The sequence below is a fragment of the Solanum verrucosum genome, unplaced genomic scaffold, assembly GCF_900185275.1.
Source record: "Solanum verrucosum unplaced genomic scaffold, falcon-dt-bn FXZP01000103.1, whole genome shotgun sequence".
NCBI classification, from domain to species: domain Eukaryota; kingdom Viridiplantae; phylum Streptophyta; class Magnoliopsida; order Solanales; family Solanaceae; genus Solanum; species Solanum verrucosum.
The window spans coordinates 541039-568030 of record NW_026020048.1 but is presented as its reverse complement, the minus strand read 5'-3'; the positions used below and the strand labels follow the sequence as shown (position 1 = coordinate 568030).

Genomic DNA, 26992 nt, shown 5'->3' with positions numbered 1-26992 from the left:
TAATATAATGAAAAAAAAACATTATAAAATGTTAGTCGAAGTTCTAATCATTTAGCTCTAAAAAAGGAAATCATGATAAACTAAAAATAGACGGAAGGAGTAATAGTATCTCCTTTAATTTGTCCTTTTGTTTGGAAGTGGAAGAAGTCATTATTATTGTCAATTTGCTTATTTTCTATATTTTCAATACCAAATAAACAAATACTTGGTCAAAAAGTTCTTTTACCATGATGTTAACAAAAGCAAAACGTTTCCCTTCTCATTTATTTTACTTTTTTTTTGTCTTTAATATAAAAATATATAATTCTTTCTGCATTTTAGAACTTTTTATTTCAAAAATTGCACTTACAATCACTTTCTTATGTCTTTTTTTCTCTCTTAAACCCAACGATCAATTGAATGCCATCATAAATTAAACTAAAAAAGAAAATAAAAAGTTTTACTTTTAATACTGACAAAGTAAATTCATTTTCCAAATATTTTTTATTTTTAAAAATAAAAAAATAATGTATTATCTGTTTTCATGTCAATGCTCACTATTTCAATCAGTAAACTATTTATTAAAATGATATTCAGAGAAAGAAGAAAAATAATAATTTAATACTAATTAAAAAGGTAATATTATTTTAAGGGTTTTAAAATGTTTATCAATCAATATGAATAAAGAGGAATGCAGGTATATTCCTTTCGTCCCATTTTATGATGTTTGATTGCTAAAAGTGTTGAAGAATTTTCTTTTCAAAACGAAAATTAAAAAAATGCAACAAACATTTAGATAATTTTTTTTTTTTTTTTTGGTTTCTAAACAAATTTAAAAAGTAAGTGGGAAAAAACATTATGTAAACTGAACTTCACTATCAAACCAAAGTGGCTATTGGTTTTGCAACTCGTCTCAAAAAAACGGTTGACCTAGGGTTTCCTTCCTAGCCAGCAGTTGCGCAGCTCTCATGGCTGCTACGGCCACTGGACGGCTTCTTTTTGAGGTTGTTCAGCCCATCCCACCATCCCAAACCACCACATACGGCATCTTTTTCAATTCCAATACTATAAATCCTAAACAATCAGCCCTAATTAACTAAAAAATAATCACAAAATCAATTGAAATAATTCATGGAGAACCTACTATCACGTTTTCCATAGAGGAAAGGCAAGACTTTATGATTGAAGAGGGATTGCATCAAGCAGTGGTGTTTAAATTATCCCATGGTGCGCCAGATTTGAAGGTATTAAGGTCAATTTTACCGAAATATTTTGGTACCAAGGGAAATTGTTTAATTGGCTTACTTGCTCCAAGATAAATTTTGTTGAGATTTGATTATGTACTAGTTTTATCTCGCTCAGTTAATTATCTTCTCTACAATGGAGAGGAGCACCAATGTAGGGTTTTTCCATGGTCCATTGGATATAATCCTAAGGAGGAAACGACGTTAGCTGCGGTTTGGATTTCTTTACCAAACCTATCTCCAGATTTGTTTGCAAAGAAGTCTTTGTTGTCTATAGCATCGGCAGTTGGGAAACCAATAGCTATAGATAAAGGTACTCAAATCAAGTCAAGACCTAGCACAACTAGGGTCAAGGTTATACTTGATCTAATGAAAAAGCTTCCAAATCGTATAAGATTGCAGTTTGTGGATGGAAAATCTAGTAAGTTGATCGAGGTTTTTCAGGAGATTGTATATGATAATCTACCTTTGTATTGTAATTATTGTAAGCTCCAAGGTCACGATGAAGATAATTGTCGTTTGATCTCGAAAAGAAAACAAAATAACAAACAAATTGATAATACCATTGAAGTTGCTTCAAAAGGTACTATCGATAGTGAAAAGTATCAAGGTGATGCGAGAGAAATACTAAATGAAAAAAGAAAGGTTGTAGATGTCGATCAAAGTAAAGCTAACTTTTTTAGATTGATAGTTGATTGTTGTCACTTCTGAGCAAAACCGTGCACACTCAATGGATGTTGTTACAAGTAATATTGGTGTTCAAACAACTACCGAAAACAAAGGGGGAACACCAAGAGTTGGGGTTGATGCGTCGCGAGTTGGTTCAGGCCAAAAAATAATGGATTCAGGACACAAACTAATGGATACATCTGATGTTGAAGATGCTGAAAATTCTGGGTAGCATGTTTTGCAAGTTGAAACCAAGAATGCAACTAAAAATTGGACACTAGTTGCACATACAAATTCAACTAGTAATCGAAGCCTTTCCCGGACTAGTCAAAATAATTCTCCATGTAATGAAAAAGGTGCGACTGGAAATTTTCATAACAGTGAGAAGAGACAAGATATTAGTAATGCCTTAAGAGACCTATTATGTTCGAATTACTTTGATGTTTTATCGAAGACTACTGGAAAGCAAGTAAAGTTAACAGAGAATGACAACGATTTGATCCAAGAAAAGCAGGTCTTACCACCTACTTTGAATAGCAAATTAAGTCCAGAAGCTCTCGTATTTGTTCCGAAATGTATGATTGCAAAGAAGAATGAGTCAAGGGCCTTAGTGTCAAATACAATTGATTTGGGCGAGGATTCTCTTGATGAAGATGAGGAAGATAGGCTGATAACTCAACTTTTTTATTGATTGACATATTTTTACATTATTTAAGCATCCTCATTTGTAATATCATCATGGAGTGCATTACAAATTCTGTGGTGATCAGAAAATACTTAATTCTCTCTAGCTTTTATTTTCTTCATGCTTGTTAGGTACTTCATTAGGATTAGTAAGGTAAGGTCTAGCCCCCCTTGCTTGCACTTATCCCTATTGATATTTTTTATGTTTAATAAAAAAACCACTATACACTCTCTAGTGGTAAATTTGCGGGAAAAAAAGTAAGTGGGAAAGAGAAGAAAGCGAGTAATTTGCATTGTGATAAACAGAGAAACAAAATGATTACTCCCTCTCTTTCAAAATTGCGGGGATTAATTTTTAAAATAATTATAAATTGATATCTTAACACATAATTGAGTATAAAATAATTTATTATTTTTTAGGAATTGGGGTTGAAAAAGGATAAATGGATAAGTAATTACTAGGTATCATCAGATGACAGTTCAAATAGTCGATAAATTACACTATCAAAATTTTCTTTAATTATTACATTTTGTTACTATTTAAGACTATGGCTGCGTATTGGTTGATTCAGTTCGGTGTTGAAGTTTATCGATTTGATTTATTGGTTATCGATTTGTAGATATGCTAAATCGTTATAAAACCATTAAGATATTGGCTTATCGGTTTGACCACTAAGATTTGACATAAAAAAAAACATTGAAAATCACTTAGAAACAAGGTGACAAACCAAATGAACCATGCACATGAGTACACAAGTTACATCTTGCTCAAAAGTAATCATTTTTATATTGTAGAATAACCAAGAGTTTGAGTCAACCAGAAATACAAGTAGGAAACCAAACGGTCAAGGATTTTATATACAAAATGGTATAAATATAATTATTTAATTTACTATTGGTTATCGGTTAACTCGTTAATAAAAAAACATCAAATCGTTAAGAATCGATAACAAAAAAAAAGCAAAACCATTATCAAAACTACTAAATCAATAGCCCATTACCGATAAATTAATAATTTTTTTCAATTCGACTTATCAGTTTCGATTCAATTTTGAACAATCCTACTCAAGACCGTAAGAAAGAGAAATACAAGAAATAATTTATTACTAAATACTCTTTATATTCCATATTAATTGAATTTTTGCATTTTTTTCATTATTCAAAGTTTAAAATGAATGTTTAAATTTTTTTTCATATTTGTTTTTTTTCCTTTAATAAAATTTGATATTTTTAGGAGATAAATTACACTACTCGTAAAATTTAAAGACAATAATAAAAAAAAATTATATTTTTAAATATTTTTCTTAATAAGTACATATTACATCATAAACTATTTTCCATATATAATTAATACGATATGAAATAGAGAAATATTGTGTAAAAGAGAAATACAAATAGATAAGCTTAGTTATGTGTGTAAGTAGGGCCAGGCGCCGCTAGCTCCGTTCACATTTGCCCACAAAAATCCAACTATACCATCTTCAGTCAGTCAAAGTCAAATCTTCTTCACCCAAACACGCCATAGAATTTTTACCCAACACCGCCAAAAAAAGCTGGCTTTTTCGTCACAGATGACTTTCCTCCAATATTTAAACTCAGTAATAATGACAAAATTATCCCCTCATTCAACAACCCACCCACTTCAACTTGTTCATCTTTTTTGTCATTTCTACAACAACAAAGGAATACAGACAAAATAGAAAGACTTGCTTTCTTCTTTCATCAGCTCTAATTCTGGAAATAGCACTTTAAAAGGGCAAAGACTCGTATGAAGAAGACAATCACTGTAAAAATATAGTTCCAGATTCTGACACCCTTTTGGGAAATTCGAATTGGGTTTGGTTTTTCTTGAGAGATGGCGTTAAATCCTAGTAGTAGAATGGACCCACAAACGGCTGCAGAAAGAGCCGTCTCTGTGATCGGGTTAGGTTATGATTTGACAAGTGATATCCGGTTGACAGCATGTAAAATCGGACCGAATGGGTCGGGTTTGATAGAGGTTGATCAGAAGTCGACCAAGGACCTGCTGGTGCCTGGTGGGGTGGTGGTTTCTAATGTTTCCACCTCTATCAAGTGCGATAAAGGGGAACGAACTAGGTTTCGCTCTGATGCTCTTTCTTTTAGTCAGGTAAATTCTTTGTTTCAGTTTTTTCATTTCAAATTCTTTTACTAGTATATACTTTTCCTCAAGTGTTTGATATGGGTATGAATGGAAAATGGGAATTGGGTAATTGTGGATTTTTTTTTCTAAGGATTTTGTAGCTGCTGCTGTTCTAAAAGAAAAAAAGATCCGAAAAATGATGGTGAAGAGCTTGTAATCAGTTTCAATTTGATGGTTTGACTGAAATTTCATTTCTAGGAAATGTAATTTGCTTCAAAATGGGACTGGAATTTCTTTTCTAATGAAAAGAATGAAACTTTTTGTGTTTTTCTTCCTACTAGTTGAGTTTGAAGATTTTGGATTAATTTTATGTTTGTGATTAATTGATGTTCTTGAACCGAGGGGTCTATTGGAAATAGCCTCTCTACATGCACAAGGTAGGGATAGGGCTGCATAAATACCACCCTTCTTTGTTTCAGTTTGTGTGATTACAGTAGGTATATTGTTGTTGTTGATTAACTGATGTGCACAAAGAGAAACAGTAAATAATAGTGTTGCTATTTCAAGTCTCATACTTGAAGAAAAAGTAATGCAGTTACATTCTGGTGAGTTGAGTACAATATGGATAGAGGCGTTAAGCTATCTAGACTTGGATAAAGTTTTTCCCTGTTCACGTCGTTGCATGTGAAGGTTTCTGGTAATGTTTGGTCATACAATAGGTCTTCTTGAAGTGTTGGTTATTGGATAATATTTTGTCCAGTTCGCGTAGTCACGCAGTTGCGTGTGAAGGTTTCTGGTACCCTTTTACTCATAAAATAGGTCTTCTAGAAGTATTGTTTATTCATTATTGTAGGACATGTACGTACATCAATCTCTTTGGCTTCTGGAACTTTGTCACAGTCCAGTTCAAATTCAACATTGATAAATGAATATGGTGATTGGAGTTGTAAAATGAGATTTGTTTTTACCTATTCTGGGGGTGGAGTGAATCTCCCTTTTGTTTCTTTTTAAAGAAATTTTTTATTTAAGAGGTTATTTCCCTCTTCCTCTGGGGCGTTGTTAGTTCTTTTGTGCATTTATGAGCAATCATTATGCTTTCCATTTGATAATTGCTTGGGAAAGATGACTTTTTGGTGCCTGTCAGATTGTTAAAACTTGTTTTGCAAAACTCCAATTATTATGGGTCTTTTGATAATTCATTTCAGTCTAATGTTTCATACTTCGATGTGCATATCTGACTAATCTTTCCTTTTCTGCCCGATCATCTGCTCATTGCATTCAGATGTCAGAACAATTGAATCAGGAGCTGTCCCTGTCTGGTAAGATACCTTCTGGGTTGTTTAATGCGATGTTTGGTCACAAGGGATGCTGGCAAAAAGATGCAGCTTCGACAAAGCTTCTCGCTTTTGATGGTTGGTTCATTACCTTGTACAATATTGAGTTGGTGAGATCCCATCTAACACTATCTGAGCAAGTAAAACAAGACGTTCCTTCTTCTTGGGATCCTCCTGCACTTGCAGAGTAAGAATTTCTCATCCATAGTCATTTGAACAACCATTTTTTGACGCGCCAGGATATTATAGATAAAGGTTGTGTATGTTCAAAATCTCAAGGATATATCTGGTACATGCTCCTTTACGAAATATGACATAAGATGAATTAGATTCGCAGAAGGTCTGAACTAGGGGGCTGCAAATTTTATTACAGAAGCATCTTTTCCCCATATTATGCTTTGTGTTTGGAAACTAAGGAAAGGAAAGAAGAAAAACTGAAAAGGATGGATATCATGGAGAAAGAGAGAGATCTGAGATTGTTTCTTTTGGTTGGGTGAATTACATTAGGATATTTATTTAGAGTAAAGATCTGTTTCGTCCTTAATTTTCTTTTCTCTCCTCCTAAGTCGAACGACAAGATATTCTCTCTTATCTGTTTCTATCCAAAAACATTGTCAATGCTTTCCGTCTTTTTCTATCATGAAGTAGTAAAAATTTGAATAAGGGAAAAGGGAATGGATAAAGAATGATTGAAGAACTCTAGAGAGTCGCTATGGCCCTGAACTTTGGACATGGGAAAAGCAGGTTCTTTACCTTAAGACAGTTTGTGGAAATCTTTGAATTTTACTGCTTCTGATTTTTATTTTATCTCCTTCACTGATTTTCTATGCCTTCTTTCAACTTCGAAGGTTGACATAACTTTCTATCTATTATACCTTATATACTAAGGTGGAAAATAGTGAAAAATATTAACTATGAAACCAATTGTATGATTTTCCAGGTTTATTGAAAAATATGGCACCCATATTGTTGTTGGGGTAAAGATGGGAGGTAAAGATGTAATTCACATAAAGCAGCTGCAAAATTCCATTCTTCAGCCAATGGAGGTGCAGAAATTACTCAAGCAATTAGCTGATGAAAAATTTTCAGAAGACGTAAATGGATGCCAGATAGCAAAATCTGTTAGATCTACTGAAAAATCAAAGGTATCTCACATCTTATATTTCAATCTGTAGTGCAACTACCTTTTCTTTTAATATATATATAGATTGTTGTTTTGGTGCACCTTCTAGACAGTATAAGCGTGGGAAGGGGGTGAATAATGTTTTGACTAATGTTCGTCCTGTAATATTTTTCCCAACTTCATAGTAAATAGTTGAACTTGAGTACAAGGATTGTATTGGTTCAACCAACTTCTATATCAACAATTGCGGAAGCAAATAAGTAAGAATATTTTACGTGGAAAAAGTTGCTGTTCAAGGGAAGTAAAAAACAAGACCCACATTGGTAGTACTACTTTCAAAACTTCACTAAAACAAATGAGCAGTTTTGGACTTTTGGTTATAATTCTATAACCTTGGAGACTAACTCTAGCCATGAACAACCAACAATCACTTTGACCGTAGCTACACCTACAAGCTAACTCGAGCGTAAAAGTACAAAATTCTCTCTCAAAAGATCACCTAAGAACACTGCTTCTAGAATAAGGAAATTATGTTACAAATCCGAACACTTGCTACAAGAACTAGACAAACTGTAGAAGTTGATGGAACTTCAACACTAGTTTTGGTTCTTCAGTTTTATCTCTTCTTGCTCACATAAACTTTATTTTTTGCTTTTGCTCTCAAGATGCTCTCAATGTAAGAGCATAAATCTGCAAGAAAGCAATTTCTACAATATATAGAACACAAGTCAACAAGGGTTAGTGATAACATGAATCGAATAAAATCTTCAAACCCTAGAGTATAAAGAAAGGATTATAGAAAACACATAACTTTCCTTAAAACAACTCCTACTTTGACTCTACTTCCTTGTGAACTTGGACTTCACATTAACGAGCAAGATTTCCAAGATCCTCATTTATTTTGGCAACTAGGTCAGATCTATCTCATAATAAAACATGTTATGTGTGAAAGTGACTCCTTCCTAACTCCACTGGATCAAGTATCAGATATGTCGGCAGAACCATATCTATCGACCAGGTTCTTCAGCTTGTGAAACCCAGTTCAAAATAGCTTTGTTGAGGCGTCTTTGAGAGCAAAGAATACCCATTTCGTAGTCTTTTTGCTCATCGTCAAGCGTCTCATTATGTTACGACTCCTTTCAACCCAATTGATTCATGTTTCATTGTTGGAAGTCCACCTTGTGATATCAAAGGATTTGAAAGCGGCATTGAAGTAAATGCTGCTTTCTCCCATGTGAGAATTCTGAAAGTTCAGGCTGAAGTTCTATAGTGGTAGTTCACAGTGGGTGAACTTTGGGTTTAGGAAAAAGAAAAGGGGGGTTTCGGTACAGATGCATCGGAAAATGTTGATCTACAGTCCTAGGAAGTAGGAGAGGGGGATCTCAGTAGCCATGCTCAGGGAGTGTGCTTGCCAGATAGAGTTAAGTATTAAGAGGGAAAATCGGAGAATGTTTCTGAGGAGAGAGAGGGAGGTGCTGGGTCGTGTCAGAAAATGAGGTTGTGTCGATCAGAGATGAAGTTTGAAAGAGAGAATATCGGGAAAGGATTTTGTGACTTACTTCAGGATCTGGGTATGGCAGCATTTTTTCTCCTTTCAACTATCACCCTCACACTTGAGGATGTGTTTTGCTTGCTAAGCTAATTCTGTCACTTCCGAAATCTTTCGGAGGATAATTATCCCATTTTACTGATGAGACTTTGATGATTGATGTGCTTCATGGCTGCTCAGGCATGTAGAAGCCATGTATTGGTGTACTACATAAGCTGCAATTCAGAATAAGCCTCTATAGATTCATATATATTGAGAATGATGCTGGCTCTGAAGCAATAAAATTCTGCATAATATTAGCTATGGTGTCTGTCAGTTCTCTTTGATAAAGGACATTCAGAGTGTTTCACTGCCTTCCTCCAATTAGTTTAAGCTAGTCTACTCTCTTCTAAGATCGAGAATGATTTAACTAGGCTATTACAATTGAGATTTATCAATATGATTTTAGAATTTCTTGAAATGGTAAAAAGAGCTACTGTAAATTTAATTGTAACACCATACTCCCTCCGTTCCGATTTGTATGCATAGTTTGGATGTACACCAAGTTTAAGATAGAAAGGAAGACATTTGAAACTTGTGATCTTAAATATACCATTACATTTGTGTGGACACAAGACTTTTGAAACTTGCTATTACTTGTGTTGCTACGAATGACTTGTCATTGGGGATAAAATGGGAAATTCAAGTTAAACTTTTTCCAAATTTACCCCAATCAAGACAACAGTCTGCCTTCAAATAGAGGGTGCTGTGGAAGAAATTAGGCACTGAATTGAGGCGAATTTAGTTAAGTGCCACCCTTTTTGGATTGGGCTAATAAAGAAATAGTGTCGTGGTACAATGTAATGCTAAATCCGATTCTTGTAGAAACATTTATTGCTAGTGATCAATCTTTTCAAGAGAACGTAATACTGAAAGCTGGACACAAGCAAAATGGGGCTGAGGGATTGAAATCTATTGTTTTAATATAACTGAGAATCTACAACCCACAAGTCATAATTGTGATGGAACAAAGTTATGTATGGGTTAGTCAAACAAACTTAAGGTAAATAATGGCATGCCCATGGATTTCTCCAGGAAAGGCAAGCAAAATGGAAACACTATGTTCATTGTAAAATTTCATTACAAGTTATTTACACAGATCAAACAAAACAAATAGTCTGACAGGAGTTCCAATTTCTTACACATGACAGGGCGAAAAATCAATATTCTCAGATCCGCATCTACCATTTGCAAACTCAATGAGACCATCTATTATGTCTCACTCGAAAGCTGATGTAAGTTCGTTTTGTTTCCTCTGAAATGAATTGCTATGTGTTCTGTTGATAAGCTTTTTGTAAAGGGTTTGGATTTGAATTCTTCACTCAGGATCTACTAAGTATTCATATCCGCCGAGGAGGTCTTGATTTTGGTCAAAGTCATAGTCAGTGGCTTCCAACTGTATCACAGTCTCCCAATGCCATATCAATGTCGTTTGTGCCAATCGCTTCACTGTTGAGTGGTGTAAGGGGCAGTGGATTTTTAAGCCATGCAATTAATCTTTACCTGCGATGTGAGTATGTCTATTTCATTGTTGCTTTATTCTTCTGGTGGAAATGATGCTCTTCACCGTGTATACCTGAGGTTTTGGCTATTCCTGTGAATATAATGAGAACCAAAATATCAACAAGATCTAGCTTATTCTCTTCTCCCTACAAATTCCAGCACGAACAGACGGAAAGAATGGAAAATGAGAAGGGAATAATATGCACAGCATTTCAATTGAGATATTCTTTTTAGAATCAGCTCTGAGCCTTAGTTTACCTGATAAAGGCAGACAGATAATTAACTTACCAGTTATCTTTTGCTTTGAACTCTTCCTTCTTATCTATTTGGATTTTTGAGCAGCAATACAGCCTTATACAATGAATAGATTGTTGTAATTGATGCTGACATAAAACCATTTGTTTTTTTTCTATATGATACAGATCGTCTTTGAAAAGATATTAATGAGCCATTAGAGAGCCCTAATTTCCCACTTTGTGGGATTTCACTGGGTTTATTGTTGTTGTTGTATTAGAGAACCCTAATTTGCCTAAACGAACTATTGAATATTGGAGTGGGACTGTTCCAAATGAAAGAAATGGCTATTGAGAATACATATAATTTATATTAACTAGTATGGGATTTCACCACATAGGGATATTGGTGGGATGGATCCCTCATCCCTTAACTAGAAGTCTCAGGTTCGAGCACCAGGAATGTAAAAATTTCTAGTAGGGAATGCTTCCCTCTTAAATGGACCCTATGTTTACATGAATCAGGTTTAGTCAGGTCAGAGTTCTGGATACCAGCTGGTTAAACAAAAAAGTTTGGGATTGAATTGTAGTTATTGCTATTTTTCATGTATTTCATAAATATAAGAATGTATTGGAATACAATTAGTCTATCTGCATTAGTTTATTGAAAAAAACAAAACATCACTGGATTGATAACAGCACAAAACCAGATGAAGAGTTCTATCACGTGGACAAAGAGCAAAAATACACACACGATCTTATAAGAAGTTGGGTCAAGCATTTTGGCAATTGGAGAAGTTATCCTGCTTCAATGTGTGTTTTCAGTTTCCATCACCAGCTTCTGTAGAATTGTTTGGGTTACAAATCCTACATTTTTTTGCTTGATCTTTGCAAATGTCTTCAGTTTTGTGAGAGCAGAACATGTGACTATTACACTCCTATTCTGTGGAAGCCCTCCCACAGTTTAAACATATATGACTTCTATGAAAGAATTATCTTCCTTGTATGTTTAGGAAGATCAAATTTGTTTTCGTGTCAACAGTTGTGAAGTTCTTTTCCATTTATTTCATTTAGAGCTACATGACTAAAAACTGCTTCTTATCTCTGATAATGAATATTCTTTTTTTGCAGATAAACCGCCAATCGAGGAACTTGAACAATTTTTAGAATTTCAGTTACCTCGGCAGTGGGCTCCAGCATATGGTGATCTTCCTCTTGGTCATCGCCGCAGAAAACAGGCCTCTCCATCCTTGCAGTTCACTTTGATGGGTCCAAGGCTATATGTTAACACTGTAAAGGTATATCTTCATGTGTTAAAGAGTGTAAGAACATCAAGAAAGCTTTTTCTCTAATCAGGATTTTCAAGAGCAGCATTTTGATGTTTTATATTTATCAGCAGAGAGACCCAATTATAGTTAAAAATTTACCCTTTTCCCCTTACTTGGAAGGAATAAAGGAAATGCAGCAAGAGCAGTTCTTTCCTATGCTTTTCGAATGTGCATTGACTAGTTTTGTTGTACTAGTTTTAAAATTCAGAAGGACGGTGCACTTCTATAGTGTGTTTTGATTTGATGGCATACCTTTATGTTATTTCTCATTGATCTATTTTGGAGTAGTAGAGATGATCATTTTCTCGACTTGGTGATTTTGACCTATCAAATAATTCCTTGAGAGCCTGTTAAATTTCTACTCTCGTGTTTGGGGAATATGTAATCTACCTCCTTTATCCCCCACAGAGCAACCTGTGCTTCAACTTTCTTTTTGCATTACATAAGCATAAACTTTTCGCAAAAGGTGTGACTATTGTTGATTTTGTTCTATGATCAGCATTTCTAAGATCTTAAAGAGCTGAAGATTAACGTAACTATAATTAGATAGTTTGTTATTTTGGGGACATCTTAGTTGAGGTGGGAGCTCTGAATGATCTTTCTTTTTCTCCTCTTGCTAATATTTGCAGGTTGACTCTGGAAACAGGCCAGTAACTGGAATTCGGTTATACTTGGAAGGTAAAAGGAGTGATCACCTGGCTATCCATCTTCAACATCTATCAGCACTTCCTCAAAGTATCCAACTAACAGATGATCTTAGCTATGAGCCTGTCGATGAACCAGTTGAACGAGGGTATCTTGAACCTGTCAAATGGAGCATATTTTCACATGTTTGCACTGCTCCAGTAGAATACCGTGGAACACGGATCGATGACTCTGCTTCTATTGTGACGAAGGCCTGGTTTGAGGTGAAGGTTATTGGAATGAAGAAGGTCCTCTTCCTGAGGCTGGGATTCTCAATGGTCGCCTCAGCGAAGATCCGTCGGTCAGAGTGGGAAGGACCAGCAACCACATGTCGAAAATCAGGTTTGATCTCAATGCTGATCACCACCCCATTCAGTACAAAGCTAAACCAACCCCAGAAGCCAACAAAGGTGGACTTGAATTCCGCGGTTTATCCTGGTGGTCCACCTTCACCAGCAAGAGCACCAAAGATGTCGCACTTTGTTGATACAACAGAAATGGTAAGAGGTCCCGAGGAGTCACCTGGTTACTGGGTGGTTACTGGTGTAAAGCTGTGTGTAGAAGATAGTAGGATAAGAATGAAAGTGAAGTACTCCCTCTTAACCATACTTACAGAGGAGTCATTGTTGATATAAAGGATTGAAAGATTGCATTTCATGCTTTATCTATCTTTCTCTATAGGACATTGTGTATACTTCTTCATCTTATATTTGCCAGATATGCAAAATGGTGTTATAGCAAGGTCAAATTGGCCAGTTGAGCGTGTAAAGAAACAATGAACTTTTGTTGAAAGAAAACGAAGAGTTTTTGAGTGTACATTTAACGTTCCCAAATGCACTCTTATTATTTCTCTCATCATTGCTCTCCGGATAATATATTTGTGCTTGAAAATGTTTCCAAGTTGATGGACGTCAAGAAAACATCTCACTGTGGTTCTGGCTCAAGTGACAAGTCTCTTATATCATATTTTGCAGTTCTCTAAAGTACATTCCAAAGAATAGGGAAGATATATATATATATATATTTTTCCAATAGATATTGGTAGTTTGCTTGATTTTGGGATGCTTTATTTCAACTGAGGGTGTTCTGAAAATAGTTTAAAAGATTGGGATAAAGCTGTGTACACACCACTTTCCCTAGACCAAATGAAATAAAAAATCCTAATATAGCAAATATATGAGCCGCACCAGTAGTTGCGTAAACAAAAATAAAATAAAATTGCAACTCTTTTAGATTAGATTTGTCTAATTTATGTACAAATACGATTAGAATAAATATTTTTTTTATATATAGTATTTGTATCTCTTTAGATTAAATTTGTCTGATTTAGTATAAATACAATTAATATATATTTTTTTATAATAATTGTATCAATATGAATGTGACCGAGTCTGATACAATTATGAAAATAAGAATTAAGGGTACTACAATTACATTCATTGTTTATCCATTTGCAGATTGCACTTCGATTCATGTTAAAATTTTATGAATAATTCTGTCAGGAGATGACATGAACATGTTTTATAGAGAAACCATGTTGTCAATCTACTAGTCTTCAATATAAATTTTTTTCTCTTAAAAAAGGAGTTGAAATTAAGGTTGTTGTACAACAACAATAACCATAGATCTGAAGATGATAAATGTATGCAAATCATAACTTACTTTTATGCACAAAATAGACTGATTTCAATATATCTTCAATTTTCAAAAAAAAAAGAAAAAAGGCGTCAAGATAAGATTATATAAGAATAAGACAGTAAAATAACAAGATACAAAACAACTAAACCAGTAGATATAATTGAAAGGTGGTTGTACCACTTAAAATAAGGCAAAAGCCCTTTCAATGATTACAATATAGATGATATATTTTCTCATCATAGGTATTCTCTTCCATTTTCTATTGGGACTACAAGTCTACAACAATATAAGTAACATTTGTCTTATAAAAGGTAAAAGAAACAGAAAAAATTAAATATATTTACAAAATGACATAGCTGTTGGTGCAACCTTACTTTAGCTCGTCATCATCTTCACCAACCAACAAATCCTAAGAAGCTGCACCCAATAAAAAAAATTCAAAAACCATATATTAAAATTAAATAATCAACAAGCTAATTAACTAGGAAACTTAATTAACGGTAATTGAACGTTCAAATTTGCGAAGATTGTCGATAATAAAGATCAAATCTAATTAAAATCATATTATATAAATTTTGATGATTATTCATATCGTTCCATTTAAACTCGTTGATCTGATAAAAAGTAAAAAAGTGTACCTGAGAGAACGAATGGCCATATGTTGAGAGAGAGCATGGAAGAAGAAATTGGCTCCGTGAAGGAACATCACAACACCAGTACATCCCAGCACAAACAATTCAAACATCCTTAAATTTTGTTTTTTCCAAAAGATCATAAAACTAAACAACAACTTGGGGACTGTTTGTTTATAATGTTTTGCAGATAGATATTTGATGAAAGAGAATAGACATGTTCATGATAGATTTACAGAGTGGGGGCATTTAAATAGAAAAAGGACCAAACAGGGAACAAGGGAAAATGCATTATTATTTTTTTATTTTTTTTATTTAATGGGATAAATCTTTGGTGGAAATGACGTGGACATACAAATATCAATTCATAATCAATGAGATTTATAGGCTGGCCTGGATGGGCTTATTTGATCCACTTGGTGGTTTAGGCCCAATAATGCTGGACTGTGACAATTGAGCCCACATTAATATTTTACCTTGACGTTTAACTTACAAAAATTCCACACATTTCGGAGCTAATTTACATGATATCCAGAAAGTTTTCATTGTTCTCAAATATATTCCTTCATTGTTCGATACATTGCAAATAATACATTTACTTAATAAAAGAGATGTGTTCGATATGAATGTATCCGAAAGAGATAGGGATATATCTGAGAGGGGATAGGGATGTATCCGAGGGGATTTTTGTAAATGATAGGAAATTTTAGAGATTATGTTATCTTAAGTTGTGTATTTATGTAATTTTTTCTTTACGTGTTTTGTTTTTCTCATTTTTGTTTAATTATATGCGATATATATGATAAGGAAACTTTTGCAGACAGAAAGAAATTTACAACGAGCACAACAACAATAGTAAAGCATACAGTTGGAATAATAATTTGTCCTAGTTAAATTAAGTTTTGTACTATTATAAATAAAGATGTTGTTAATCTGTTTTTATTGTGTAGAATTATTTGAGTATATTAATATAATATTTCTTCACATATTCGTAACGAGGAAAGGAAATAAAAATGAATGTCAAACTATTAGTTTATTTTTGATGCGATACCTTTTCAACTAATTGTCCCTTTTTATATCTCAAACCATTATTTTTAAGCTACTTCTCTCTCCTAAATTCTTCTTTCTTTCTTTTTTGTTTCTAGTCTCACATTTAATTAAAATTAGAAGCAGGTAAAATTCATTAAAGAAGAAAATATTTTGACTTTTTTATACTAAAGATCCTTAATTAAGAGCCAAGGGATCTTATTCATCCCACCACAAGTATTCTCTCCCCATTATTTGTGACTCACTTGTATATGTAGAGAAACTTTTCATCATTCTTCAAGTGAGAAAAGCAGATTATCATCTTTTAAAAAATATATAGCATCCACATATCTGAATATGACATAAAATGAAGGAAAAAAAAAAGAGTAAATTTTGTTTTATTTTGTTTTTTCCATCCAACAACCACATAATGCTTTCTATCTATGTAGTACAGCACCGACCTGTGTAACTGCTGGCCGTCCCATTGCTGGCTGGGCTGTCGCAACTTTGTTTTATTAGGTACCAATCTTTTTCAAACTATAATGATTTGTTAATTAGGTCTTAATCATAGATCTATCCTCTAATTATTATTATCATCATCATTAATAATTACATAAATTTTGGGAATGTATCTAGTGGTACCAACTACCAAGAGATAGCCCAAAATGACTCTTTCGAAATTGGAACCCATACCTTCCTATTTTTAATATTATTATTATCTATATCGCTCTATTTAAGCCTTTCTCCATCAGTTAACCACATTTATGTTGGGCCGCAATCAATCTGAGTGTTAGATTTTGCCTCCGACAACCTGAGTAGAGTATGACATTAAACTTTGCTACTCCTCACATTTAATTTTGGACATTAATGGTCAGACAGCTAGAAATTGAGGAGCGCTTATCAAAAGCTATAGCTAATAGCAAAAGCAGTCCACCAAGCAAATGTCATGTTTGATTATGATACCAATCCGGGCCACCTAACCCTGGGCATTACCATAGCCAGGTTATTGACATTACCCAACAATGATGACAGATAATAAATGATGTCCATGAAAATAATTTTAGGTCAAGTTAGGAGTTGTGAAAGAGTACCACACTGGGAGGAAGAACAAGACATCAACAAATATTAGAGAAATAAACTTTCTTTTTCTCCTTTGTATCACAAGAGAATAAAACAGTGAGAGTAGGAGGAAAACTATAAAGGAAAAATAATTAAAACAAATGGTGCAACACTGCTGGTACACATCTAGTGCTGCTGTCCTGATTAAAATCCTTCTTGCCATGACAAAACTACTTTTCTGCAATGCCTAGATTACAAATTACAATATCACAATATCATTAAAGCGAAAAACAAACTAGGTAATAATCTTTCTCAGGGACCAAATCTCTGATTGAGAGGACTTGAGGAGATGGATGATTATGCATCACTATGCTGCATCAAGAAAACATCAAATTAGACATACTGGATTTTTCAACAAAACGAATCGATAAACTATCTAAAGATGCCCCTTATCTGAATTTTCAACTTAAATTATTATCTTGTATTGCAATACTTACTTCTCCAATTAGTCAGCTAACAGAGAAGAGGCAAACAGATCTTGCACAAAAACAGCTCTTCCAGTAGCCTGTCTAATCCTCTTTTCTCTCTCTTCCGCACTAAGTGAAGGGTCAAAACTGAAGAAAATGAAGTCAGTAAGATAGAAGACCTTTTGAATATATCATTTTAAGATGTTTATAACCTCAACTACAGAGTTGAAAAATACAAGGACTAAAGAGACAATGGGAGAATTTGGTAGATTTAAATTGTAAAGACAAATAACTAGCATCACTACCTTAACTTCCATATATGTTGTGATGTCACACTCTTTGTAGTAGAGTCCTCAACACTGGATAAAACAGATTTTGAAATTTCCTCTGCTTCAAATGTGGGGTAGTTCAAAACTAGAGATGAGAGGAAGGGGTCATTGGCTGCCGCTGCAGTGGTTGATGTTGCAGTGCTTGATCGATATCCACTGCCTCCTAAAAGTACCTGCAAATGAGCTTCACGAAGATCTCTACCTAGTAGAGAAAGCGCCTGGCTGCTAGGAATTGCAACTTTACGTAATCTACGGCGCCGCTGCACGTGTTTCAGAGTTAAAGAAACTTCACCCGGATTGGAAAGTATTACAGGGAAAGATTTGCAGCATACTGTTTCAACAAGAAGTTATCTTTATAAAGTAATGATAAATCGAAAAGGATATCCTCAGTAAGTGTCCATGTTGCACTGTAATATGACTTAGCATGTCCCTTGAAACTTTATGAGAACAAATGGGACAGACCTGCAATGGAAGGCATACGGAATAGGTAAATGTTTATCCAGCAGGTTAGACTCACCACAAGATAAGCTACGAGGAACAATTAGATGGTAAAAGCAATAACATTGCAAGCATTATATGCTGTAATCATCACGTTCGTCTGGAGAGATTGCATTTAGAAAGGTAAGACAACAACAACATATCCAATATAGTCCCACAAGTGGGATGCAAATGTAAGAAAAGAACGGGAAAAAAAACTGAAGGCGACATTGTTAAAGAATGACAAATGTCCCACATCGGTGATTAATGAGATGGGTGGACTCCTTATATGGCTTGGGCAATCCTCCTCCTTTTGAGCTAGCTTTTGGGGTGTGAGTTAGGCCCAAAACCTAATTTAACATGGTATCAGAGCAGGGCCCGTCACACCCGATGTTGGGGCCCCCAAAATCAAAATTGCCCACGCACCAGATGCTAAGCACTGGGCGTGAGGTGGGGTGTTAAAGAATGACAAATGTCCCACATCAGTGATTAATGAGATGGGTGGACTCCTTATATGGCTTGGGCAATCCTCCTCCCTTTGAGCTAGCTTTTGGGGTGTGAGTTAGGCCCAAGACCTAATTTAACAGACATATTCCTCGGGTACTAGAGCAGATGAGAAAAAGGAGTAATCTAGCCTCTAAGCAGACTAAAGAACTAAGAAAATTATTTAGTGAAATAAAATCCAGACTCATCTTGATTAAGAGCAAAATTTTCCTAGCTTGGAAAGGCAGAAGGCACTAAGCAACTTTAATAGAACAAAGTATTGAGTATTGAATGAAGCATGCCCAAAATGAGTGGAACAGACAACTTGTTCTAATCTTCTAATGTTCTTCTTCAGCACATAGCACAGAAAGGAGTGACATCCAACTAATAACTTCAACGCTGTAACTCAAATATCCTCTGATTGGAGATATGAGATCAAAGACCAAGAGGCTGTTTGATTAATTTCTCAACTACAATCACAAGGATAATTTTGGTTATCCCAATATTAGTGCAACACATAAACCTTAAATCCACTATTAGAATAACGTCAGCAGTGTAACCATCTTATGAAAATTGTGAAGGTTACAAACGCATGCTGGCCATATGATATCTATATAAAGGACTGAAAATATTTGATATTAAATCCTGACCTTGGCTCAACTCCGACACGGCTGGCATCACCTACATGTATTTCAAATTAGGCGAAGTGCCTTCTAGAGGTTGGAGTATTATGTCTTATTAAGCTTTTTGATGTTATAATAAGGAGTTGCAACATGCCTAGCAAAGGGAGATAAATTGCCTTTTTTCCAATTATAAGAAAAAAAAGATATTAAAAGTAATACGAACTGCTAAGGGCTGCTTCCGTGCAATGCATCATGCCCGTAACGCTGTGTGACCTGGATGGACGCACGATGAAAATTTGAGAAAGGGTGGTAATGCGTAAACTTAGAAGACATTACAACAATAACATAAAATCAATTTGGATTTACGTATAGGAGATGCGAAAAGAAAAGCTTTATTTTTACTATGAACATATATGTGTAAGGAGAAAAAAGCAGGATCTTTACATGATATACTTTTTTTTATGATCGAGAAATTTTCCTGGAGCCAAATCTTTAGCCCAACTACAGCCTTCGAAAGTTGGGGATGATGGGAGATTCCCTCTACCCTTCTCCACTTAAATATGGACTTAGTTCGCTTGGCATAGACCCAAACTTGTGAGCTAATATACAAGTTCCCGAACTTTTTCCAATTGAGCTAGTTCCCTAACTTTTGCCAATTGAGCTAACCCCCGGGGGTGTCTAAATGATATCATAAACCTTGAGGAAGCATATGGCAGCGTCAAATAAAGTCTTGAGTGTGTACCGGAGAAGATATGAAGTTACTCGGCTCAAAAAGTGAAGTTATTCAGAATAGGGTCGCAAGAAGAAAAAGAAATGACAGCAAAATGTCATGCCACAAAACAAAATGGAACAACAGATGGCAAAAGACAATGAAAAAAAGATACTGCGTGACTACAAAATACAACTAAATACAGACAAGAGTATATGAGGCTAGCCCCCTCCCTCTCCCACCTAACGAGCGGCCACACTTAGCTACCTACTAACATTCTACTCTAATCCTCGACCTCCATACCTTCCTATCTAGGATCATTCCTCTGTAAGCTGAAGTTATGCCATCTCTAAGTCTAATCACCTCCCAAGCCATTTTCGATCTACCTCGTCTTGTCCGCCATAGATGCCACTCCCTCGTCTTGTCCGCCATGGATGCCACTCCCACCTTGCCCCATAAAACTTCATTCGTGATCATGTCTCTCCTAGTGTGCCCACATATTCATCTGAGCATTATCATCTCCACTACATTCATCTTCTGAATGTGGGCGTTCTTGACTTTCCACTACTCTACCACATACAAAAATGTTTGTCTAACCACCACTCTGAAGAAATGAAGTTATACCAAAGATATTCATACAAAGCTATTACAAGGATAATTTAGGCTTAGTCATGTACACAACTTTTACAAATTCTTTGACACTGACTTGGTGTTTACTAATGAAAATTTTAACCTATCAACAAGAAAAATAAGACCTTGCAGTTTCATTGTTGCAACTTGCATGTGCCAAGATCTAACTCAAGCTCTGTTACTGATGCGCCGGGGAAAAATATACCACCAATTCCTGCCAGCATCTAAGCGATGGAAAGTTAATCTGGTATAGATTTTAAGCAAACAGAAAACTTTTCTTCTGTCAAACCAATGGTTCAAATATCTTCCTATAGCTTATGTAAGAGTAATCAGTGACCAATCAACCAAGATTGTACCTTTACCAGATTTTTACCCTGTATATGTCTTCTTTACATACAAGCCACTTATTTCAGGGAAATGGAAAGAAGCCTCATATTCAAATTTGTATTTACCCAAAATCAAATAAGCAAATCCAAACAATAAATCAAAAACAGATACATCTAGTTAGATATAATGATTTGGAAAGAAACTTACAGTTACTCTGGACTCGCAAGAATGTTCCTCTTCGAGATGTGAACAAAGAGAGGCAATATCAAAATCCTCATAACAATACGGGCATGGAAAATCGGGTCGGACCTCTTCTTCAACCTCGAAATCATCGATGCTCAGCCTGTCTACTTCAACACAAATCATACAAAATTAATTGCTATGATTTTAAATAAACAGAAAAAAAAATCTCATTTTTTTTTACAGATCAATGAATGAAAAAAAAAAAAAAAAATCCAAAAGAGAAGAAAAAACAAACCCAGTTGAGAAGTTTGATGATTGTAGGAATGGTTTTGCTGTAAATTTAACTGACGTTTAGCAGCCGCAAGACGAGAGGTCCAGAAATCGGAATCCATGGAGAAAGAGAGGAGAAAGGGGAAGAGGGAGAGAGAGATGGATTTGAGCTGAAAATGAAGAATAAAAGCACAAAAAGGAAAATAAAAATTAATTATTTTAAAAATATTATTGATGGAATTAAATTAATCCATAATTTATTTATCTATGGATGTTGAAATTTGAAAATAGAACACTGTTTTGACTTTTTTTTCTCTTTGCTGGTGATGCTCTCATAAATTTTATTTTAATAATTATTTTAGTATAATAATTGTGCATTTGTTTAATGCTTAAGGAGGAAGTGGTTATGGTGGTTCTGGTCATTGATGAGAAGATTAAAGGGATACTATCTTCCTTTAGATTTACTTATCAAATATTTTTATTTTTCATTTCAAGTAGAATATTTTTCTCTTAATTTATTTGGAACCTTCAATTTATATTTTATTATATTAATCATTATTTTTTAAGCCTAAAGTCAAATAAATCCAAACAAACTATTTGTGTGTAAGAGATTGCAGGGGACATGACAGGTGGCAGGAGTCTTACGTAGTGAAATATATTGTAAGATTTTTCAAACACTTGTTATTATTACAGATCCCTATTTACCCGATGAATTTTAGCTATACTTTTATTTTAAAGAAATATTTCTTCTTAATAGTCAGGTAATATCTATGAGTAACGAAATATGGATAACTTATAAATTATACTTGTATTGATTATTATTTTTATTGGACGTGAAATGAATTAAGACGATATTTGTTTTGAAATAGAAAAAGTATTTTTCCTTTTTAGTTCGTTTAATTTTTTTTAAGTAAATTTTATAATTTAAAAATATTATATTTTTCTATCATGATTTATATAAAATTATTTTAGTGAATATGAAGTTTAAACTGAAATTTAAAAAATTAAATTTATAATATTAAACACATCATAATATCTCTATATTATATAACTTCAAAACTTATTATTTTAAATATGTCATTTTTATGGTTATAAAAAGAATGTCACTTTAAAGATAAATAGTAATAAATTTCTTTTTAATTTTTTTAGAATAAATTTTAAAAATAGCGACACAATAATTGAAACTGATATACTAGTAACATTTATGAAGGTAAGTCAAAAGTTTCATTATTCTCAACTATAAAAATAGATTAGTTTTTTAATAAATTAGTACTAATTATTGATTTGATTATTTCATTTTCATTAAAGCTGAGTTGAGTGAAAAGTATTACCTACTTCAGTATTGAGGTGGTTGGTATTTACTGCAATGACAATATGACTTGACTTTTGGGTCAATTCAATTTTGATTTTATTTTAAATCACACTTTATCATCTCTCCCAATAAATATATCAAATCTTGTAATATTAATTTTTTACATGAATAATTTAATTTTCATCTACCTATTAAATGTCATATAAAATTATAAAAAGGTAATACATGAATAGTTTTATTCTTATCCAGCTATCAAACAATTCGTTAATTTTTGGGGAGACCACTTGTTAATTTATAGGTTACACCAACTAAATTAGCTTAATATTTCTTATTAGGTATGCATTTGAAAAGAGTTTATGAAATAATTGCAATTAAAAAGCCAAAAGGGGTAGTTACCTTATAAGCAGACCGAAACGACGTCGCCTCTTTGGTAGCGTGAACGCCACATACGGCAAACCATTCAAGCAAATTCATTTTCTTCAATTCCTGAATTCACGATTAGGGTTAGGGTTAGAAAAACCGATCTCCCAAAAAACTCAAAGAATTTTGTTCAACCATTTCTCAAACCAAAATGGCAACAAGATCCGGCAACCGACAACAGGCTAATTCCGGTGGAGCAAACACGGCGGCGAAGCCAGCGATGAGAAAGCCAGTTTTCACCAAAGTGGATCAGTTGAAACCAGGAACAACCGGTCACAATCTTACTGTTAAGATTGTGAATGCCAACACAGTACTCAGTAAGAAACCTAGGAACCCATCATCGTTACGTGTTCCAGCACGCCCTCAACAGAATACTCGCATCGCTGAATGTCTTGTTGGGGATGAAACTGGATCCATTCTTCTCACTGCTCGTAACGATCAAGGTTTGTTCCTTACCCTTCTATGGATTTATGTTCATCACTTTTTGTTTGCAATTTTGAGTCGAAAAATTGGGTCTTTTTTTGACATTTTCGTGATCTGTTTGATTTTATGTGGTTTGTAGATTATGGTTTTTAGTGATCGACAATTCGGTCAGAGGAGGGTGGGTTGTGATTGAAAATAAGACTAGTTATTAGGATGCAGTTATAGATGTACGTTCTAAGGGATCTAAAAGTGTGCTTTTTATGTGAATCTGCATTTTTTATGTCCTATCTTTTCAAAAATCAAAAAGAGATATATGTTTGTGTAGTTTATTGAGTGGAACTGTATTAACAAGAGAGGGATAACAAAGTGTTAAAACTTAAAAGCCACCCACATCTAACTATAAGGTTCTGGTTCGAGTATTCATGGGAGCAAAGTGGGAAATAGTCGTGGCTGGACTTATGGTTAGGGGGTTCCGGTTGATGGATTTCACCATATGGAAAAGATAGGAGTTGCATTAACATTTTGTTGTAGGGGTGAAGTGCTGGTGCAATTAGTTTTGTCACCTAGTCAAACCGCATATAGAAGAACAAAACTTTTTGCCTGGTTTGAAATAAAAACATTTCAGTTTCAGAGATATGAGTTGTGTTTTACTTTTTCAATTCATTTTTCTTTTTAAAAAAAAAAAGAACTTTTGTAGATACACTTTTCATTTTTGACTAGTTTTCAAAAGGAAAATCTAAACCCTTCTTCTACCTACCCTCACTTGCTAATGAACCTTAGCCTACTCATTCCAGTGTTCCTTTCCTCATGCCAAAAAGGCATTCATCTTTTGTATTGAGAAAGGATGCGAGACCAATGATGGAATAAACATCTTGTTCCTTTATTGGTTTGTCTGATTTTTGCTGGGTGATGTCTTTGCGACTGCTTTATTGTGATTTATGGTGGTGATTGTCGGAAAGAAGTAAAGAGGGTTGAATGAGGGAAGGAATTGATCTTTGAGAGTGTGGAGTAATCAGAGGGATTCTGACAAGTTGATATTCACGGGATATGTGGGGAGTGAGAAATGTGGAAGAAGTTGGATAAGTATTGAAATTAGATGATTTGTAGGTGATCAGCTTCTAAAGTGAGATACGATTAAGTTAAATTGTTAAATAGCCACTACCTTCTTTTACAAGTGTAAAATTGCAAAAAGCCTCACCACTCAGGTGTTTTCTAGACGGGATCACCATTTATCTCTAAAATATATTCAGGGTTTAGGCTGCTAGATTTTCTGTTTGCCTATAAAGGAAATGTAAATTCACACCAGACTCCTATTGAATTCAGACCCTAATGTCCGATACATAAAAACATTTCCAGTTCTGGTTCCGTGTTCAAGTGGAAGTATTAGTTAACCTGTTGTAGAGTTCAAAGTTCACATTACTTGGTAAGGTATTCATGGCTCTGTTCTACATGGTAGTCCAAGAAATATTAAGCAGGAATTGACAAGCGCTTTAGTTTAAAATATTGTTTGATTTTGAAGCTTGTTAAGGTGGTGACTAGAATTGTGACCATGTTAATAACTTGTTGATTGACTGTTTAGTTTTCAATGCTTTTGTCTGAGTCAAATTAACATGATATTTAGTATAGAATGAAGTTCTATTAATGTGATTTTGTGGATAAAGGGTGTGTTTCCTTCAGTTTTTGCTTTTACTGCAACTTTGTTTTTGTTTCTTCATGATCAAATATGAATTATCAGATTTTGCCTCCCGGAAAAGAGGGGAAAAAATATTTTTTAGTCACAGCTTTGACAGTTTTGTGGCGAGGAATGAGAGGATGTTTTCCCAGCGCTACTTCTTGTGACTGTGATATACCTAAATGTTTACAAAATTGTTGTATCTCCTTGATATATATTTTTGCTCAAGGGATTCAGGGGGAAGCTTAACTTGTTTGTTGTGACATCTTCGACTTCTTTGCAGTTGACTTGATGAAGCCAGATGCCACAATCATACTTCGGAATGCGAAGATTGACATGTTTAAGGGATCTATGAGGCTAAATGTTGATAAATGGGGCCGTATTGAGGCTGGTGAGCCTGCAACTTTTGTGGTCAATGAAGAAAACAATTTGTCCTTGGTTGAGTACGAGTTGGTGAATGTCGAAGAATAGAAGTGGGTTTACATAACTAAGGTGGGTGCTATAGGGTAAATTTGCTTTTGTGGGTATCTGTTTTTGATATACAAATCTCACTCAATAAATTAGTTGTTGCGTTGAAGATTCTTAATATGTGGTAGGACTAATCTAATGTCGGTTCCTTGTAAAAAGGATTCACCTTATCAAGAGTGTGTTAAGGTGGGTATAACTTGTTATTAGTATTAATATATCTTGCTTTCAGTCCATTTTCTGACTTAGATTATGTTCCCCTGGTAATTTTCTATTACTATTATTTTTCCTTGTTCTATATGGGTAAATGGGTTTCACTCTCTTCATAGATCGTAATACGCCATCTCAGAAATCGAAACTCCATTGAAAGATTTCAAAGTTGGGTACTTTTCGCTTCTTAATTTACTGCCAAATCTCATTGTGGTGATATTGATATACTGTTTCCTCTCTAGACTCTGTTTACATTAAACTGAACAATTCCATTCATAAATAAATGGCGTTAATAACAAGTGTGAATGTTTTTACTCAAAAAAATGAGTAATAAAATTTCTCTCCAATACATACTCTACAAGTGATGTTTTGGGGTCCATCTATTCTTATCTGTTTGCTTGTTTAATTGACTCGAGGACCCAAACCATACGCCATTCAAGATGACTAATTGTGTATACATAATATTCAAATGCTTAAGGAGAAAGCAGATTGTTTTGCCCTTATCGTCCTTCTAACTCTAATATTTACAATCCCACATTTTTGGATAATTTTTCTACTTCTCTAAGACCCGTAGTTTAACTTTACTGGGTGAAAGTAAAGCTATCAATGAAAAGACCAAGAGTTATTATTACCAAAGGAGAACTGAATTTGAAATAAACGGAAAAAGAAAAGGAGAGAAACTTCATTAGCATCATTGCAGATGCTTGAATAATGAATAGTTAAATATTCTACCAAGACATCTATTTATAATATAGAAACGAATTATACGTCTCTCTTTTTGGTAATGAAACCCTACTGTGTGCCAAGGAAAACAAAGATCATCATTTCACTCCAAAATACATTCGAGCTCTAGTGTTACGTCATCAATATAGATCCATTGGACATGCACCGCGTCCCAAAACATTTTAACAATCATCCATATACAATGCAAGAACAAAGGGAATACTTGAGGAATGCAACAGATATAACCAAGTATATTACACATACAACAACAATCAGAAGTCAGTTAAGAAGGAGTGGGGAGAGAGGCATGCGAAGTTAACAGTCTTATAGGGAATTCATAGCATAAATAGGGAAGACCCAAAATCTTCAAACTGAAAGGAAGTTAAAGCTAAGTTAACACTTAGAATTTAACCTCAACTACTCTGCTGTCACCATTCTAGACAT

The 26992-nt window shown here is 34.3% G+C and overlaps 4 protein-coding genes across 6 annotated transcripts in view; 2 read left to right on the top strand and 2 right to left on the bottom strand.

Annotated features, from left to right (window-relative positions):
• Nucleotides 1–26992, bottom strand: part of LOC125822764 (protein NUCLEAR FUSION DEFECTIVE 6, mitochondrial-like) — a 286093-nt gene that overhangs the window by 255997 nt on the left and 3104 nt on the right. The window lies entirely within an intron of this gene.
• LOC125822694 (MACPF domain-containing protein NSL1) lies at nucleotides 4281–13316 on the top strand. The gene is made up of 7 exons (XM_049502126.1): nucleotides 4281–4704; nucleotides 5960–6198; nucleotides 6952–7156; nucleotides 9874–9957; nucleotides 10049–10232; nucleotides 11590–11756; nucleotides 12416–13316. Exons 1-7 carry the CDS (start codon nucleotides 4432–4434, stop codon nucleotides 13103–13105), a joined length of 1842 nt encoding a protein of 613 aa, XP_049358083.1. The 5' UTR covers nucleotides 4281–4431; the 3' UTR covers nucleotides 13106–13316.
• On the bottom strand, nucleotides 16873–21526 carry LOC125822736 (protein DEHYDRATION-INDUCED 19-like). 2 transcript variants are annotated; one of them, XM_049502172.1, is made up of 6 exons: nucleotides 21349–21526; nucleotides 21078–21217; nucleotides 18006–18083; nucleotides 17598–17887; nucleotides 17323–17439; nucleotides 16873–17197 (listed from the first exon to the last, which is right to left on the bottom strand). In XM_049502172.1, the coding sequence occupies exons 1-5, from the start codon at nucleotides 21443–21445 to the stop codon at nucleotides 17331–17333; spliced, it is 714 nt and encodes a 237-aa protein (XP_049358129.1). In that variant the 5' UTR covers nucleotides 21446–21526; the 3' UTR covers nucleotides 16873–17197; nucleotides 17323–17330. The 2 variants fall into 2 exon arrangements, with proteins under 2 accessions (XP_049358129.1, XP_049358130.1); XM_049502173.1 differs by having other exon boundaries at nucleotides 16873–17192; nucleotides 21349–21518.
• On the top strand, nucleotides 23059–25838 carry LOC125822749 (uncharacterized protein At4g28440-like). The gene is made up of 2 exons (XM_049502189.1): nucleotides 23059–23498; nucleotides 25434–25838. The coding sequence occupies exons 1-2, from the start codon at nucleotides 23207–23209 to the stop codon at nucleotides 25619–25621; spliced, it is 480 nt and encodes a 159-aa protein (XP_049358146.1). The 5' UTR covers nucleotides 23059–23206; the 3' UTR covers nucleotides 25622–25838.

Bases quoted from the DNA above. Each gene is read 5' to 3' on its own strand.
- LOC125822736 (XM_049502172.1), bottom strand. From the start codon at position 21,445: ATGGATTCCGATTTCTGGACCTCTCGTCTTGCGGCTGCTAAACGTCAG. The intron at 18,084-21,077 runs GTAAGTTTCTTT...CTTCCATTGCAG, and splicing joins CTTGCGAGTCCAGAGTAACT to GTCTGTCCCATTTGTTCTCA. The intron at 17,888-18,005 runs ATATCCTTTTCG...ACTCTGAAACAC, and splicing joins AACATGGACACTTACTGAGG to GTGCAGCGGCGCCGTAGATT.
- LOC125822749 (XM_049502189.1), top strand. From the start codon at position 23,207: ATGGCAACAAGATCCGGCAACCGACAACAGGCTAATTCCGGTGGAGCA. The intron at 23,499-25,433 runs GTTTGTTCCTTA...ACTTCTTTGCAG, and splicing joins CACTGCTCGTAACGATCAAG to TTGACTTGATGAAGCCAGAT.
- LOC125822694 (XM_049502126.1), top strand. From the start codon at position 4,432: ATGGCGTTAAATCCTAGTAGTAGAATGGACCCACAAACGGCTGCAGAA. The intron at 4,705-5,959 runs GTAAATTCTTTG...CATTGCATTCAG, and splicing joins ATGCTCTTTCTTTTAGTCAG to ATGTCAGAACAATTGAATCA. The intron at 6,199-6,951 runs GTAAGAATTTCT...ATGATTTTCCAG, and splicing joins GATCCTCCTGCACTTGCAGA to GTTTATTGAAAAATATGGCA.